The following is a 14,020-nucleotide window of genomic DNA, read 5'->3' as shown; positions in this document are numbered from 1 at the left end:
CCGTGGTCAGCTACGCAAAGAAGTGTTCTCACGCGGTGTTCTGTGGTGGCAGCATTGGTGGCAGTCGACGCGGAGCGCCTGGGCGAAACAGTGCGGCCATCTCGCCATGTTTTAATCGCGCTGCCTTACCGTGTAACATAAAGGCAAGGAAAGCAGCTCTGCCTCCGCGTAATACCAGATGGGCAACTCGATAAAGCCCCACATCCAGAATGCCGGCAAGACGGGCGTGTGTACGCTGCCCAACAGCAACCTCAAAGAGGTAAGTGAAACCGTGTTCGCTTGTAGATAACTCGCATTACAAGTGCACCGCAAGCCAGAAAATTCATGTTGAAAGTGATACAGTCCACGCCTTGTCGCGATGCCTAGAGAGGAGCAGCACCAAGTAAGCGAGCGTTGTCCTGCCTGTCGCAGTTCCCAAGAGAGCTGTTCCTCATCGAGGGAGTGCTGCGGACCTTGGACCTTTCGGGCAACAAGTTGTCGTCGATCCCGGCGGCGATCAGCAAGTTCGAGCAGCTGAAGCACCTGACGCTCACGAACAACCGCATCGGTAAGTGCCGTCGTGTTCTAGCTTTGACGAAGAGTTGCTACATGTTTGTTGTCTAGCTAGCTAGGCGTGTCTTTCTTCGTCTTTCTTATGGCAGTCGCGGCCTTTGAGGTAACGCTACCATAAAGCAACTCAACATGGAGTGTTTTTGTGGTGCGGGCGCATCGCCGCTTTCACTTTCGACGAGTCTCTTTCTTAATATTTTATATGTATCTTTAACAAACTTCTGTCTCAACGTTTGCTATGCATGCCAACGACGTGATAAACAAACTACTTGACTTCGGTGATGGGCCGCTTCGCAAACTCTGCCGGAGTTGAATACGTATCACTCGACGAAGGTGCTGCCGAAAAGCTTCCGAGAGCTACATTTACAGGTACCTAATTGCCATTTAGTCGAGGCGGCTTTGATGCGGAATATTGGAAAACAGTGCGTAGACGACATAGCTGACACAGGAGGCCAACAAGCAGGCATAAACGCTGAGCCGCAGCGAAATTGCATTCAATAACCAGCTTTCTCGTCTGCAGGTAAACAAGGAACATTTGTACACAGATGTAAGCACAATAAGAAAAAGAAAAGGATTGACATGGCTTCGGAAGAGCTGCTGTTGCCATTGTACTGCAATCAGCAGCTGTTGATAATGGAAAGGTTCATGAGCTACTCTTGCACAATGGAGCATGCATGGTATGACAAGCAGACACATCGCGGTTAGTGCTCTCTTCACATGATTGGACTTGCGCACTGGAGCTGGTCTAGGGAGCAAAAACATTTTCAGTACACGGTGTGGCTTGTAACGTGCCACAGTGCCATTTTGCAGCATTCATTCATCAGCACTGTTTTGAAGTCGGCTGAGCAAACCTTGAGCTGGAGCTAGTCAGTAAGAACAGTCAACAGCTGTGCTCTCATGTGTCCTCATCATTCTGCATCGTGTCTCTTGTGACAGAGCTAGGAGTGAAAAAAATCTTAACCAAAGAGCACACTGCACTTGCAAGTGCATCATTTTGGATAGCACCCTAGATGTGATGCATTATCCTGTTTTCTGAATTACTCATGGCCGTTACTGCTATACGCCTGTTGTGTAATTTGTGTTGAACCTTCAGTTCTATCATCGCTAATCAGCAGATAAATTTCTCGCTGGTAAGTTGGTGCTTGGAGGCATCTTCGGCAGCACGGCGAGACGAAGACAGGAACTCGTAAAGGCCCTGCTTTCACAAATGTTGTTTGACAGAGAGTCGCATACATGCGCACGCATGCATATGCATAAATGCCATAGTCGCATTCAAGTAATAGATTGCAGGACATTCGTCGGGGGCCGGCGATATAAGATCTTGACTCTGGAATGATGAATTTAGCAGCTGTTTAGGGGGACACTACAGAGCACGACTAAATTGGTTCATTCTGATGAAGTATTTCTTCAGAGTAGCAGCATTCCTAATAAGCTAGTTAGTGAACAGGTGTGATGGCAGTGTAAAAACCCTGAATGAGAAAGGAGACAAAGGGTAGCACTCTGTCTTGTCGTTTCTATCTTCTGAATTTTTTTTTCTGTACTTCTGTTGTATTTCGTCAGAACTCTATACACACTTACTTGTAGAAAAAGGCTAATTACTAGCAGAGAAAGAAAGACAAAACACACATTATTTAACAGGTTTAAGGCATATGAAAAAACTGGTGCGAGGAGGGTATCATGTGCACTGTCCTCCCTCTTCATTCCTGTCTCCTCGAGCACTTTAAACCTGTTAGTTACTATGATAGTATAGTAACAGGCCGAATCATACCTGCAAGGCTGAATGTCAACCCCTTGTCAAGTCATCATCATCATCAGCCTGGTTACGCCCACTGCAGGGCAAAGGCCTCTCCCATACTTCTCCAACTACCCCGGTCAAGTACTAATTGTGGCCATGTTGTCAAGTACTGCTGTTTAAAATTTTGTGCAAGGACTGCAGCACCAGTACGTGAGGGTGGCATCAGAGATTTCAAATTGTTTTCTCATACTCGTGCTGTGCTTGCACCTGGAATGTTTTCAGAGCTTGCTGCATTGAATGTCTGACATGTTCATGGTGCATTGTAATCCTTCTGTGTCGAGAAGTGATCAACCGGCCCCAATCATGTGTTTGCAAAATTTGTAGTGTCACAAGGATCTGCCGTGGAAACTCTAACATGGAGGCGCCAACCATCTTTTGTGTTTTCGCCTTTTCTCACTTTGTCAAGCAATCTGGTCATGGATAAAGTGACCTTGCTGCTCTAGGTGTGTAATCTAGCAATCCAGCTTGACTCTTTAATTCCCAGCACTTCTGACCAAACATGTTGCCAAAAATGTCCTTGAATTTAAGAATTCTAAGCTATAAACTCCGTGCCTCCTGTGCGGGCACAGGAAACCCCCAAGAAGTTTGACAAGGGTATTCACTCGCCATAACGCGTGCAGCCATCTCTTCCACCCATTGGTAACAGTGAAATCATTCCACATGCTTGGCTCATCAAAAACGTTTCTAACAGCTCCAAAATAGTAGTCAACAAGGTAGCTGAAAAACTAGTTTTGGCCAGTAATGAGCTCAGCTCGCCTGAGACCTTTAAAAGGTTAACTTGAAGCAACACTCAAGAGAAAAACAAATCAGTTTAGACTGGTAAAGTAACCTTTCAAAACATCATTTCGTTAATTTTGTTGTAATAGGCTCGCTATTGGAAGAGAGAATGAAGGTTGAAGTTCCATTTTTGAATGCTGCGACGAAACCCGACACTGGCATATTAGTGTGATGTCTTCGAAGTATTTTTTCATAATTGGACCTTTGTGACTTGGTAAAGGTCCTTGGCTCCTATAGGATGCAATACTGTCTGTCTTTAGGGATAAAATATTAGCCTCTGAAACGCTTCGGACGAGCTCAGCTCACCCGCAGTAATGTTCTCATTTTCAAAATGGACGAATGAAGTGCACCCACTTAGTTTTTCTTCTACTACATAAATGGCAGCACTTTGTCAGCACTCAAAGATCACATTATCAAAATTGCACTCTTTGGACCCCTTTTAGCAGGCTCTTTTGAAAGCTTTGGCTCTTTTGAAAGCAGGCTCTTTTGAAATCTCTTTGGGTCATTCCGTGGTTCATGAAATTTCGCACACTTCAGGACTTGCTCTAGCAGTGGAAGAATGGGTGAAAAACTTTCTTTGGTGCTGCACATTGCTTTTCAGAATGGTTTATTTTGAAGCACTTTAAAATGTAGCTTTCTTAGTTAAAAGGACATAATACAATTAACGCTTTACTGTGGAACTGGCGTCCAACTTGTTTACTTAAACTTCATCCTCCTTTTCTCTCCTCCTCAAGCTCTTGCACTTCATCTTCTATCCGAAGGCTCATACTGCTTCAGCCTGCCAGGTTTTCTTTGCTAAAACCTCCTGGGGTAATACTTGAATATGTTTCCATTTGAAGCACATTCAACTGAGCCACATTCAGATGTACCAAACAGTCTTCAATATTCCTTTCTGGGTGGCTGTCTTTGTCACAGAGTAAGGACCATAAAATTTGGCACTGGAATCTCTTTTTCCTAACTAGAACAAGGTCAGTGACTTGGAATATCTGTCATGTCAAAGTGATGTCTCTTGCCAAAATTACTTTTCATTCATTTACAGTACCTCTCCTTCTAGGGTTTAGCTTTCCTCTCCTCGCCAATCTTGAGGTTTTCATACCTCATGGTATGCCTGTAAAATAGGATTTTTTCCTGAAGAAGCGAACTGTGGACAGCATCCCAGGCCACTGGTGTAGGAGCAATTGTGATATTTTACAGCTGCTTCTAAAGAGCATTTCCACTTATCAGGGAAACTCTTGTACATCCTGATGTACAACCTAAGGATGTGCACGTTTTCACATCGCCTATTGCCCGCTCTGAGCTAATTCACTGCAAGATGGTATGGCCCACAGAACTTGATAGATATATTGTGGGCTCGAGCCCGTTTTGCTAGTTTCTCACTCTTGAACGCTGGACTGTTGTCACATACAATCATCCTGGTAGTTCTCAAGCATCTCCCTTTCGAGGCGAGAGATGACGCTACTTCCATCTTCTTTTCCTGCTCGTGTAATGACTGTCCTGACGCATTCCTGTATGGCCAGAAGGAAACCTTGTATTTTTCAGACTCCTTCTCATTTCTTATTTACACTGCAAAATCGAGGTGTATTACTTTAAAGGGCACGTTCGAGTGGCAAGGTAATATCATGGTGTACATAGGCTGCTTTGTTGACTTGACAAATATGGCATGAACAAATGTACTGACTGACTTTTTCCTTCATAAGAGGCCATGTGAATCTCTTACAAGCTTGTTGTAGGTGCCCCAAAATCCTACGTGTCTTCCAGATTCTGGGCTAGCGTGGTACAAATAAAGCACCCTCGAAAACGGCATTGGTGGGACTTGATACTGACCTTCAATAAAAAATCAATTTTCCATCAATAAATTTTCCTTCATTGATTTCTTCCAATTGTTGTTTGTTGGATTGTATCATCAGTCTAGACATAAAAAGTCTATTTAATTGTATGTGTCCTTTTAACAAAGAATGCTACATAAAGTAAATAATTTTCCTTGTTTCAGAGCATACCATTTGTAGCAATGACAAATACATATATATTGCTTAGCGAAGAGGTAACCTAAGTTTATGCACATGAAATATGAAGTAAATTAGTTATGAACAATTTAAAAGTTTTGATGGAATAGGGAAGCTGGAAAATGTGCCACAAAAAGAAGAGAGAAGTAAAATAAGGCCCGAGCAAGAGATCATCAAAATCTATAACATTGCAGTGAGTTTGTGCATGTACTTCAAAGCGGCTTCTGCACTCATATTTTTTGTTTTTGGCTTGGCCTACCAAGCCTTGTCTCATATGTAAGAGCAGCTTTTGTGGTATTGTTGAAGCAAAAGTTGCTGATACAGTTCAAAATTCTTTATGGTCCTTTTGGTGTCACTGTAGTGTACTTCTAATTTACTTCATTCATGCTTGCCTTGTCTCTCAACAAACCACATTGTGTTGTCTTTCTTTTTCTGGCAGCGTCCCTACCAGACAGCGTGTGCAAGCTGAAAAAGCTCGAGACATTGAGCCTCGGGAGCAACCACCTAACGCGGCTTCCCGAGACACTGTCCCAGCTCGGCAACCTCCGCAATGTCAACCTCAGTGACAACCGGCTTTCCGCGTTTCCGCACTGCTTCTGTGGCCTCAAACATCTCGACGTGCTCGATCTCTCACGCAACCGGATATCCGAAGTGCCAGACTTTATTGGCGATGTGCATGCCACGGAGCTCAACCTGAACCAGAACCAGGTGAGTGTTAAGCGAAGCACCATCAGGTTGCACAAATGTGGTAATCTGGGCTAAGTTAACTGGTTGATGGTGGTTCGTAACTGACTACAACAGCGCACAGGTGAGATCTTTGAAATACTTAAAAGGAAAAAGAAATTAAGAGGCCCTTTGCTTGTGAGACAAAAACAAAATGCAATTGTGATACCTGAAGGAAACCCATCTTTTCCCTGATGTGCTTATGCAAGCACATCAGGGTGTGTACATCTATTACAGTTTTCTTGAACTGACCAGTCGCTTGAAAACTCAGTTTGCGCAGCGCAAATAGAGAGGACACTTTGGAACAAATACGATGTAGACAAGCGGGCCTGTGTGCATCATAGTGTTCATCTATGTCCTCTCTATTTGCGTTGCACAAACTCTGTTCTCAAGAAAATGTACCAACTAACCCAGGAACAGATTCTTTTGACCAATCGCCATCATTTATTTGGCACTTTATGGTGATTGTGGCATTTGTATCAGTAAGCTCTGTGAATCATCATCACATGTTATCCATCTACATTGTGCTTACATATTACTGTGTGTAGAGGCCACTCATTCAACAAGTTCCCTAGGTATGAGAGGAAATTCAAAGTGGACCAAATGAGCGGAGTATTAAAGTTCTTATATTTAGTGAGCGACAGCGTCTTGTTGGAAATCATGGTGGCTCAGTAAGTAATGCAGTGTGCTTTGAACACAAGATCACCCACTTGCAATTGTTTTTTTGTACATTTCGATGCATCATTTAGGCAGCAGCACCTGCCACAATGACTCTGTGGTTGTGATATGCCAATGCTGAGCACGAGTTTGCGAGTTTAGTGTGTCTACTACATTGACATTTTCAAGTTCCCTGATTTTTTCAGGTTTTCACCAAGTGATTCTATGAAAAATTCCTGGCAGTCCGTAACACTGGTGATTCATCTAGAAGAAAAATTACGGTTGTTTATAACTTGCCAAGTTACTATGCCAGTCTATAATTTTCAGCTAATACACCACTAAGATGCACGTCAGAATGTACTGAATGTTTCACTGAACTGTGTGTTTCATGATGCTAGTACTACCACACAGCCATTCCTCAAACTTGCAAAACTAGCAAAAGGTGCACCTTCACTGGCGGTTTGCATAAATTCAGATGAACACTTCCTTCTGGCATACCACTAGCTCCTCTACGAGCGCTATAAGTACCAGTTTCCCTGATTGAAGAAAACTGGGGTGAAAATTTCTTTCTTCCCTGAATTTTCTAGAACTTGCAGATTCCCTGCAAACTCGAGGCTTTTGCTGATAATAGACACCCTGGAGTCTGATTCCCAGTTGTGATGGTCACATTCCGATAAATTTAGGACGCAAAAACACTTGGTGTGCCGAGCTATGAGTGCATGGTAAAGAATGACAAGCTGCACCGGCATAGCCTGAGGGAGAACGGGCTGCACACCGGTCACCTGCTCTCCTCCCAAAATTTATCTGTACCCAGTCAAGTGCATGCCACCTCCCCTCTCCCCCCCCCCCCCCCAAAAGAAAATGTTTGCTACTTCCAAATGTTCGGAATTAATTTGAATTGCCCCGCTCTATGGCATCTTGCATAGTTGTAGTATTGTGGCTTAGGAGTGTACAACTCTACGATTTAGCTTAATGCTCCATCTTGTCAGTACTCTGCAGTGCAACAAGAGCTATAGGTCACAGCAGCCAACTGGAAGAAAGCGCCAGAAGGGCCCCTCCATCGTCCACCTTTAATCTGATTGCAGTCCGCACGACATCAGACATAATGAAAATGTCACAGAATTATTATACTCAGTTTCACACATAGCAGGCAATGCTGCAAAAACTAGAGTGACTTTGCCCACTGCTTGCATTCGTGGCCAAAAAGTAGTGTGTCACATCTGAAAGAAGCGTAGGTATGCGCAACATAATTTGATGTCATACTTTCATGATGCAACATATAACATACTTATTACATGGATGGCATCGCATGTCTGAGCCTACTTGTCACTGAATGAGAGGGGTGACATATATGTGCGATAGGTCGACCCAGCATCGCGCTCATGACCAGAGCGTACTGTATCACATTCTGGAAGAGCAGAGGTGCTGGAAGCCGCCATAACCTCTGCTCACAACACGGAAACAACCAAGCAGCAGCCAAAAGGCCTATGGCCGCAGCTGCAGTCACCCGCAGCCGTAGATGCCATGCAAGGTTTCTCGATGAGCAAAGGAAAGTAAAATTGGAACTCCAAAAAAAAAAACAGCATGATCAAACTGTGCCGACGTGCAAGTGGTGTGGTTCAACAATGCACCCACCATCACGCACTGTGTGCCCAGCGAGTAGCAAAACATGCAGTGCCTGTGGCAAAAGTGACACTTTGCCACTGTATGCTTATCCGTTTTCAAAAATCTGAACAGGAAGAGCGCACACGAAGCTCTTTTTGAAGAGGTTTCCTTGGGACACTTAACTGACCAACAGGACACTGGGCCATGGAAAATTGGTGTGACAGTCAACAGCTTGCCAACGAAGTTCTCGGTATACACTGGTGTAGATGTAACTGCTATACCAACAAGCCTCTACCGAGAACAAGGCAAGCAATGGTTGGACTGTTCAATTCAGCCCTGTGCTGGAATGGTCGGTTGAGTCGAGAAGAAATTTATGTGATAGACAAGCTGCACAACACACTTCTTAGATGTCCCACAATCAAGTTCTTGGATTTCCTACCAGGCCTTCCAGAAGTCGCAGAGTGCACAGGCAAGCTCAGCGACCCAGCCAACATTCTGTGCCACTACTCTAACCTGACTACAGGCGTGGGCCTTCTCAAGACTCCATACAAAATAATGATACTCCCTGATGCCAAGTCTTGTACTATCACATGCCCAAGGCAATTACTTCTGCCCATGTTGCCCAGTGTCAAGCGTGAGTCAGAATGGAGTCTGGGTGTCATCAGAAAGGCCAAATAGGGCACAGAGTGGCGTGCATGTGTGGTAGTGGCAAAAAAGAAAGGAGGCGAACTGAGAATCTGCATTGACTTCTCAGGGTTGAACAAGAATATTCTGCGAGAACAAGTCTTAATGCCCGCTGTCTATGAATGCCTGGCCATACTCGCCAGAACTATATGGGTTAGCAAGCTTGACGCAAGAGCCAGTTATTGGCAAGCTCCACTGGCACCTGAGTCCCAGAGGTACACCACTTTCCCGACATTATTTAGCTGCTTTCAGTTCCTCCGATTGCGCTTCGAAATTTCCACGGCACCTGAATTTTTCCAGAGGGAAATGTTAAGAGTGCTAGAAGGCCTGGACTGCCAAGCACGTCTGCAAGACGACATAATTGTGTTTGGCCACACGAAAGTAGAACATAACTCTCGACTGCACAAAGTAATTCAGCGCCTGCAAGAGACTGGTGTCATCTTAAACACAGGAAAGTGCATACCACGCCAGCAGTCAATGAGATCCCTTGGACATTGTACTGACAAACGGTATCAGTGCTGACCCTCAGAGAAGGTTAATGTGCTATGTCAGCTAGCAGCGCCAACAGATATAACAGAAGTGAGGCCCTTCTTGAGAATGGCCAATCACCTGGCTAAATTTCTCACAGGGTTCTCGTGGCTCACAATACCGCTACTTGACCTGCTACACAGTGATGCTGAATTGTGCTGGGTTACACCTCAGCAAGAGAGCTTCAGTGCCACCAAAAAGCACTGACAATGGCACCGGTGCCCACCCACTACAACCATTAAAGTCATCTCGGTGTCTGCAGATGCATCATCGTACAGTCTTGGGGTTAGTCCTCCTACAAGAGACAGCAGGTTGTAGGCTCCCAGTTGCCTGTGCTTCAAGATCCTTCTCTGACACAGAGACACAATATGCCTAAACAGAGAAAGAAGCATCGTCAGTTACATGGGCCTGCGAGTATTTCCGCTCCCACCTGCTAGGTTTGCAGTTCCATGTAGAACACAATGCATTCCATGCATTGCAAGAATTCCATGCAGACCACAAGCCGCTTGGGTGAAGTCAGTCCACATCTTCAACGGTTCCGAATGAGACTGCTGGAGTTCGATTACACCATTGCCCACATCCCTTTCAAGGAGATACACACAGCTGACGTGCTCCCCAGGAAACTGCAGAAAGAAACGGACAGTAGCAACTCGAGGAGCCTCAGCAAGGCCATCATAGAGCACAAAATGCTTACGATGGAACTCCTGCCTTCTTCCCCAGGGCATGCCAGAGAGGATAAAGGCAGCGCAAATTACCGAACATCTCACCTGCATGCTTAGTTCTGGCCTCCTCAAAATCCGAATGAGGTGATAGTTTATCATTTGAAGAACATATTAAATTTCTTGCATATGTTGTACATAAATGAACCCATAATCCGCAAATTTTCTAAACAGTGCTGGACACAAGAATTAACCGCACATTAAATAAATCTTGCTTTTTTGTATTTTGTTAATAACATCTTCTTTCATAAAAAGCAATTAAGTATAGTAACTATATATGTATATATATATATATATACATATATATATATATGAGAGAGAGGGTGAACTACACCATGCGACATGAGCCCCTTGAGACGTCACACCCACACATCCATTATACTTGCAGAGCCCCTGCGTGAGCTCCAGCCTTTGCTGTACGGCACGTAATTGCTGATATGGAGTACAGTTTTACTTTTGGAAGCACCAGAGCACCGGAGAAGAACTCCTGACGAAGCTTTCTCTGCTAATGATGCAGGTGTCCATGATCTCTGAGAGCATAGCGAACTGCCCGAGGCTAAAGGTGCTGCGGCTGGAGGAGAACTGCCTCCAGATCAACTCCATCCCAACACAGCTGCTGACCAACTCCAATGTCTCCCTGCTGGCTGTCGAGGGCAATCTGTTTGAGCTCAAGGACTTGCAGGAGAAGGAAGGCTATGAGACGGTGAGTGACTCGTCCGGGAGCTCATCCTCAGCAATGAGTCTCGTAGCCATCAACTTGCCCAATTATATTACTTTTGTAATAGATGTTTACTGTAGCTTCATTTGTCTTCAGTGTGTCTGTTTTCACTGCAGTGTGAAGGGATTATTAAATGATAATCTAAAAGTTTACTGAAGGGATAATGTAAGGATTACTTTCACTCAATTTCATTTTTTGATGCTATATTGGCTGGTGGTTATGAGAGGAAAACCAGACGACTTGTATCACTGGGCAAAAAGACAGCAGTTTTCGAAATACTATATAAAAACATTAGCGAAACAATGACCCTGGACGGTATGCCCCGACCGACCTTATTTGGAGCACACTTGTGATCTGTAGCATTTTTCTTATCATCCACCACTCACAACTGGCTAATCTTGATGATAGAGTAGCTGGAGGTGCTGATTCGGCCACTGAAAAAGTGAAAAACGGAATAACATTGCAGAATGGCATTGTTACATTATACCAGCCCAGGTCTCTCCCAGCAAGATTACTCCTGTTGAGTCAGCTGGCTGCCTGCATCCTGGCATTCTGGATTTCATCACAGTACCAAATCCTTTGCTTTTCTCAACTGCGCTTTGCCTCCCTTCGTGCTCACTTTATCATTGTAGCAGACCACAAGTTACCTGTTGTCAGCATTACATGGCCTGTGCAACTCCACTCTTTTCCCTCTTAATCTCAACTAGAGCATCAGCTACTAGCATTTGCTAGTTCATATACTGCTGTTTTCCTGTTTCTTAACATCACATCTATCATTTTTCATTCTGTTGTTTGTTTTGTAATTCATGCAGCATACTACTGTACAGCTTAGATGGCTCCTAAACGGAGATGAGCCCTAGTGTGAGGAGATATTGTTCTATCTGCTTTGAGCCCAAACCAGCCTCACTTGAGATTGAACTTGCACTGGTGGAACAACTGTGCCAGATTGTGCCAAAAGCAGGCCTTTGCACCATCCTTCACCAGAATGGCATTTTAGCTGAACATTGCACCAAACCTGCATCAAAGGAGCATAAGAACGAACGTCTCGTTTTGTTCACGCACGCGATCATCGCCATCCTGCGGGTCAACACAGCAGCCATAGCCACAGATATAGCAGACGCCACTGGTTCCCCCCACGTGCTGTTTTCGTTCTTTTGTAGTATTTCTCCCCAGCGGAGGTTTCAATGTAATGCCATTGCATGGTCCTGTTTTGTGCTGCAGTTCTCTTCTGTTTTGTGCAGCTCATTTTTATCGTGAATGACACATTCATGAGCATAAAGCAAGCTCCACTATATTAATTAATTACTTCAGTTAATATAGAGACCAGTTAATGTATAGATGTACATTCCACATTGCACCAAAAGTGCTTATCATTCCACCAAATCAGCATTTTGCCTGCTCCATTTCTTGCGCCGGAACGTCGCATCACTGTTCCACCACTGAACCCGCTCATCTTCACAATACATTCTAGTGACAGATAATAGGGTAACCACAAGACCATTCTTCCTTCATGAAATATAGACGGTATGGGTGCCAAAATTACTGTGATTTTGATTACCATGTATTTTAATCACTGCTTCTTCACGCTTCGATTCTAGTCGGTCAAATTTTGGAAGAGATGCTTTTTTAAGGCACACAAGGACCATTGAACTGGTAAGTTAAAAAATGTATAGAAAGGAAGCTACATTTAAAAGTAAGTTTTACACCTGTTGCACAGAGCATTAAGTTATTTTGCATAATTAATAATGCTATCATGCAAGTAGCATTTGCAAGATTAATCAAATTGTGGGGACCAGCACAACATTTTTGTGATAAACAACAAAAACAGCAATCCCTTGTTTTTTTCATAACTGGAAGTTAACTGGTACTGCCATCTATAGAAACTAGTGGGAACTTTTATGATCACTGAATTCACCATGACGCACACTCTTTGTGAAACAAACTTTAGACAAAAAAAAAAGCGCTGAAGAACTTTGTCCACTGTATGAACATTATGAACAGTATGCAGCACAGGATTTTTTGTATAACCTTGTTCACTAGAAAGAACCATAGAATGTGTGTTACATGTTTTCCTGGTAAGTTATTCATGTTCTCATCTGAGATTACACAGTTTCTTCAGTATCAAGGAATTGGAGTAAAGATCTAGTCTCTGAATTGACTAGAATGGAAGAGAACACGGTATTGTGAGATATTATTTTGTTGCTTCACAGTGTTAACAGCATGTAATGTTTTCTTGCAGTACATGGAACGCTACACTGCGACTAAGAAGAAGATGTTCTGAACTTTGAGAGGGAACCCACAACCTCCATCGTTTGGCCAAGAAAAGATGAGCATCTGATCAAGCCCGCACTTCCCCTGCAACCCTCACTCAAGGGAGACAAGGCAGGGCTGCGGACAGAAAGAAAAAAAAAATTGGCATTATCTGGACAACCACCTGCCAGAGTAGTCATTCCAGAAGCACCAGAGGCATTGTTGGGAAAGGAAGCACCATAAAAATGTAGCCTAGAGCCACGCACAGCTCACTGTTGTGCAGGCAGACACCGTGTCACACTTAAATCGCCTTATCAATTACGGTGTTGTCGCTTGTCTATATTTATTAAACGCTCTAATATTGTAAATAACCAGGTATCTCTCGGAACTGTGTGTGCTTTTCTTGGTCGTAGCAGAACTAAGTCTGCCTGACTCTCGTGTGGTTCACTGCAACCACGTGCACCAGTTCGCGGTGCGCTATGCAGCAGGCCTCTACCCTGTTGTGCAAAAGTGTGCTGTTGCACCACGACCCCTCGACTGTAATGTGGTGCAGGCAAGGTGCCACCGCGGTGCAGGGAACATCTGGTGCATCTGGGAACAGGTTCAGAGTGCCTGTTGCTCAATTGGCGTGGATGAGGCAGCTTGCAAATGATCTCTCAGAGGCGATGTTTCCAGACACTGCAGGCACTTCCAGAAGACATGGAAATCCTCCCTAACCTTGCTGACAACGTTTCAGTACAGCCTTCTTCGAATATTTATTTATTTCAGAAAACTGCAGGTCAATGCTTGGCCCAAGCAGGAGTGAAATTACACGTTCTTATACACTGAAAGGAATAAGAGCATGTTATTTTAACAGCACGCATATACAAAACATGCAAAAAGGATATACATAAAAAACATCCATGAAACAATTTTAGTAGGTAAATAGACGTTCTAGTTCTGACAAGCTTAGCCACGTCGGGCAAAAGATCTCGCAGCTGCTCACAGTTATCGCCCGAAAGCATCTCTACAA

The 14,020-nt window shown here is 44.1% G+C and overlaps 1 protein-coding gene across 1 annotated transcript; it reads left to right on the top strand.

Annotated features, from left to right (window-relative positions):
- On the top strand, positions 1 to 13,386 carry LOC126543975 (leucine-rich repeat-containing protein 57). The gene is made up of 5 exons (XM_050191148.3): positions 1 to 259; positions 412 to 547; positions 5,564 to 5,832; positions 10,558 to 10,743; positions 12,998 to 13,386. The coding sequence occupies exons 1-5, from the start codon at positions 179 to 181 to the stop codon at positions 13,037 to 13,039; spliced, it is 714 nt and encodes a 237-aa protein (XP_050047105.1). The 5' UTR covers positions 1 to 178; the 3' UTR covers positions 13,040 to 13,386.
- The last annotated feature ends 634 nt before the right edge of the window (positions 13,387 to 14,020 follow it).

This window comes from Dermacentor andersoni, chromosome 10, assembly GCF_023375885.2.
Source record: "Dermacentor andersoni chromosome 10, qqDerAnde1_hic_scaffold, whole genome shotgun sequence".
NCBI lineage: Eukaryota > Metazoa > Arthropoda > Arachnida > Ixodida > Ixodidae > Dermacentor > Dermacentor andersoni.
Note: the sequence above shows the minus strand (reverse complement) of the source record. Positions and strands in the feature narration are given on the sequence as shown.

What these genes read in the sequence shown, in the direction of transcription:
- LOC126543975 (XM_050191148.3), top strand. Translation starts at nt 179, where the DNA reads ATGGGCAACTCGATAAAGCCCCACATCCAGAATGCCGGCAAGACGGGC. An exon ending in CCAACAGCAACCTCAAAGAG is followed by an intron (nt 260 to 411) that starts GTAAGTGAAACC and finishes TGCCTGTCGCAG; the next exon opens with TTCCCAAGAGAGCTGTTCCT. An exon ending in GCTCACGAACAACCGCATCG is followed by an intron (nt 548 to 5,563) that starts GTAAGTGCCGTC and finishes TTTTTCTGGCAG; the next exon opens with CGTCCCTACCAGACAGCGTG.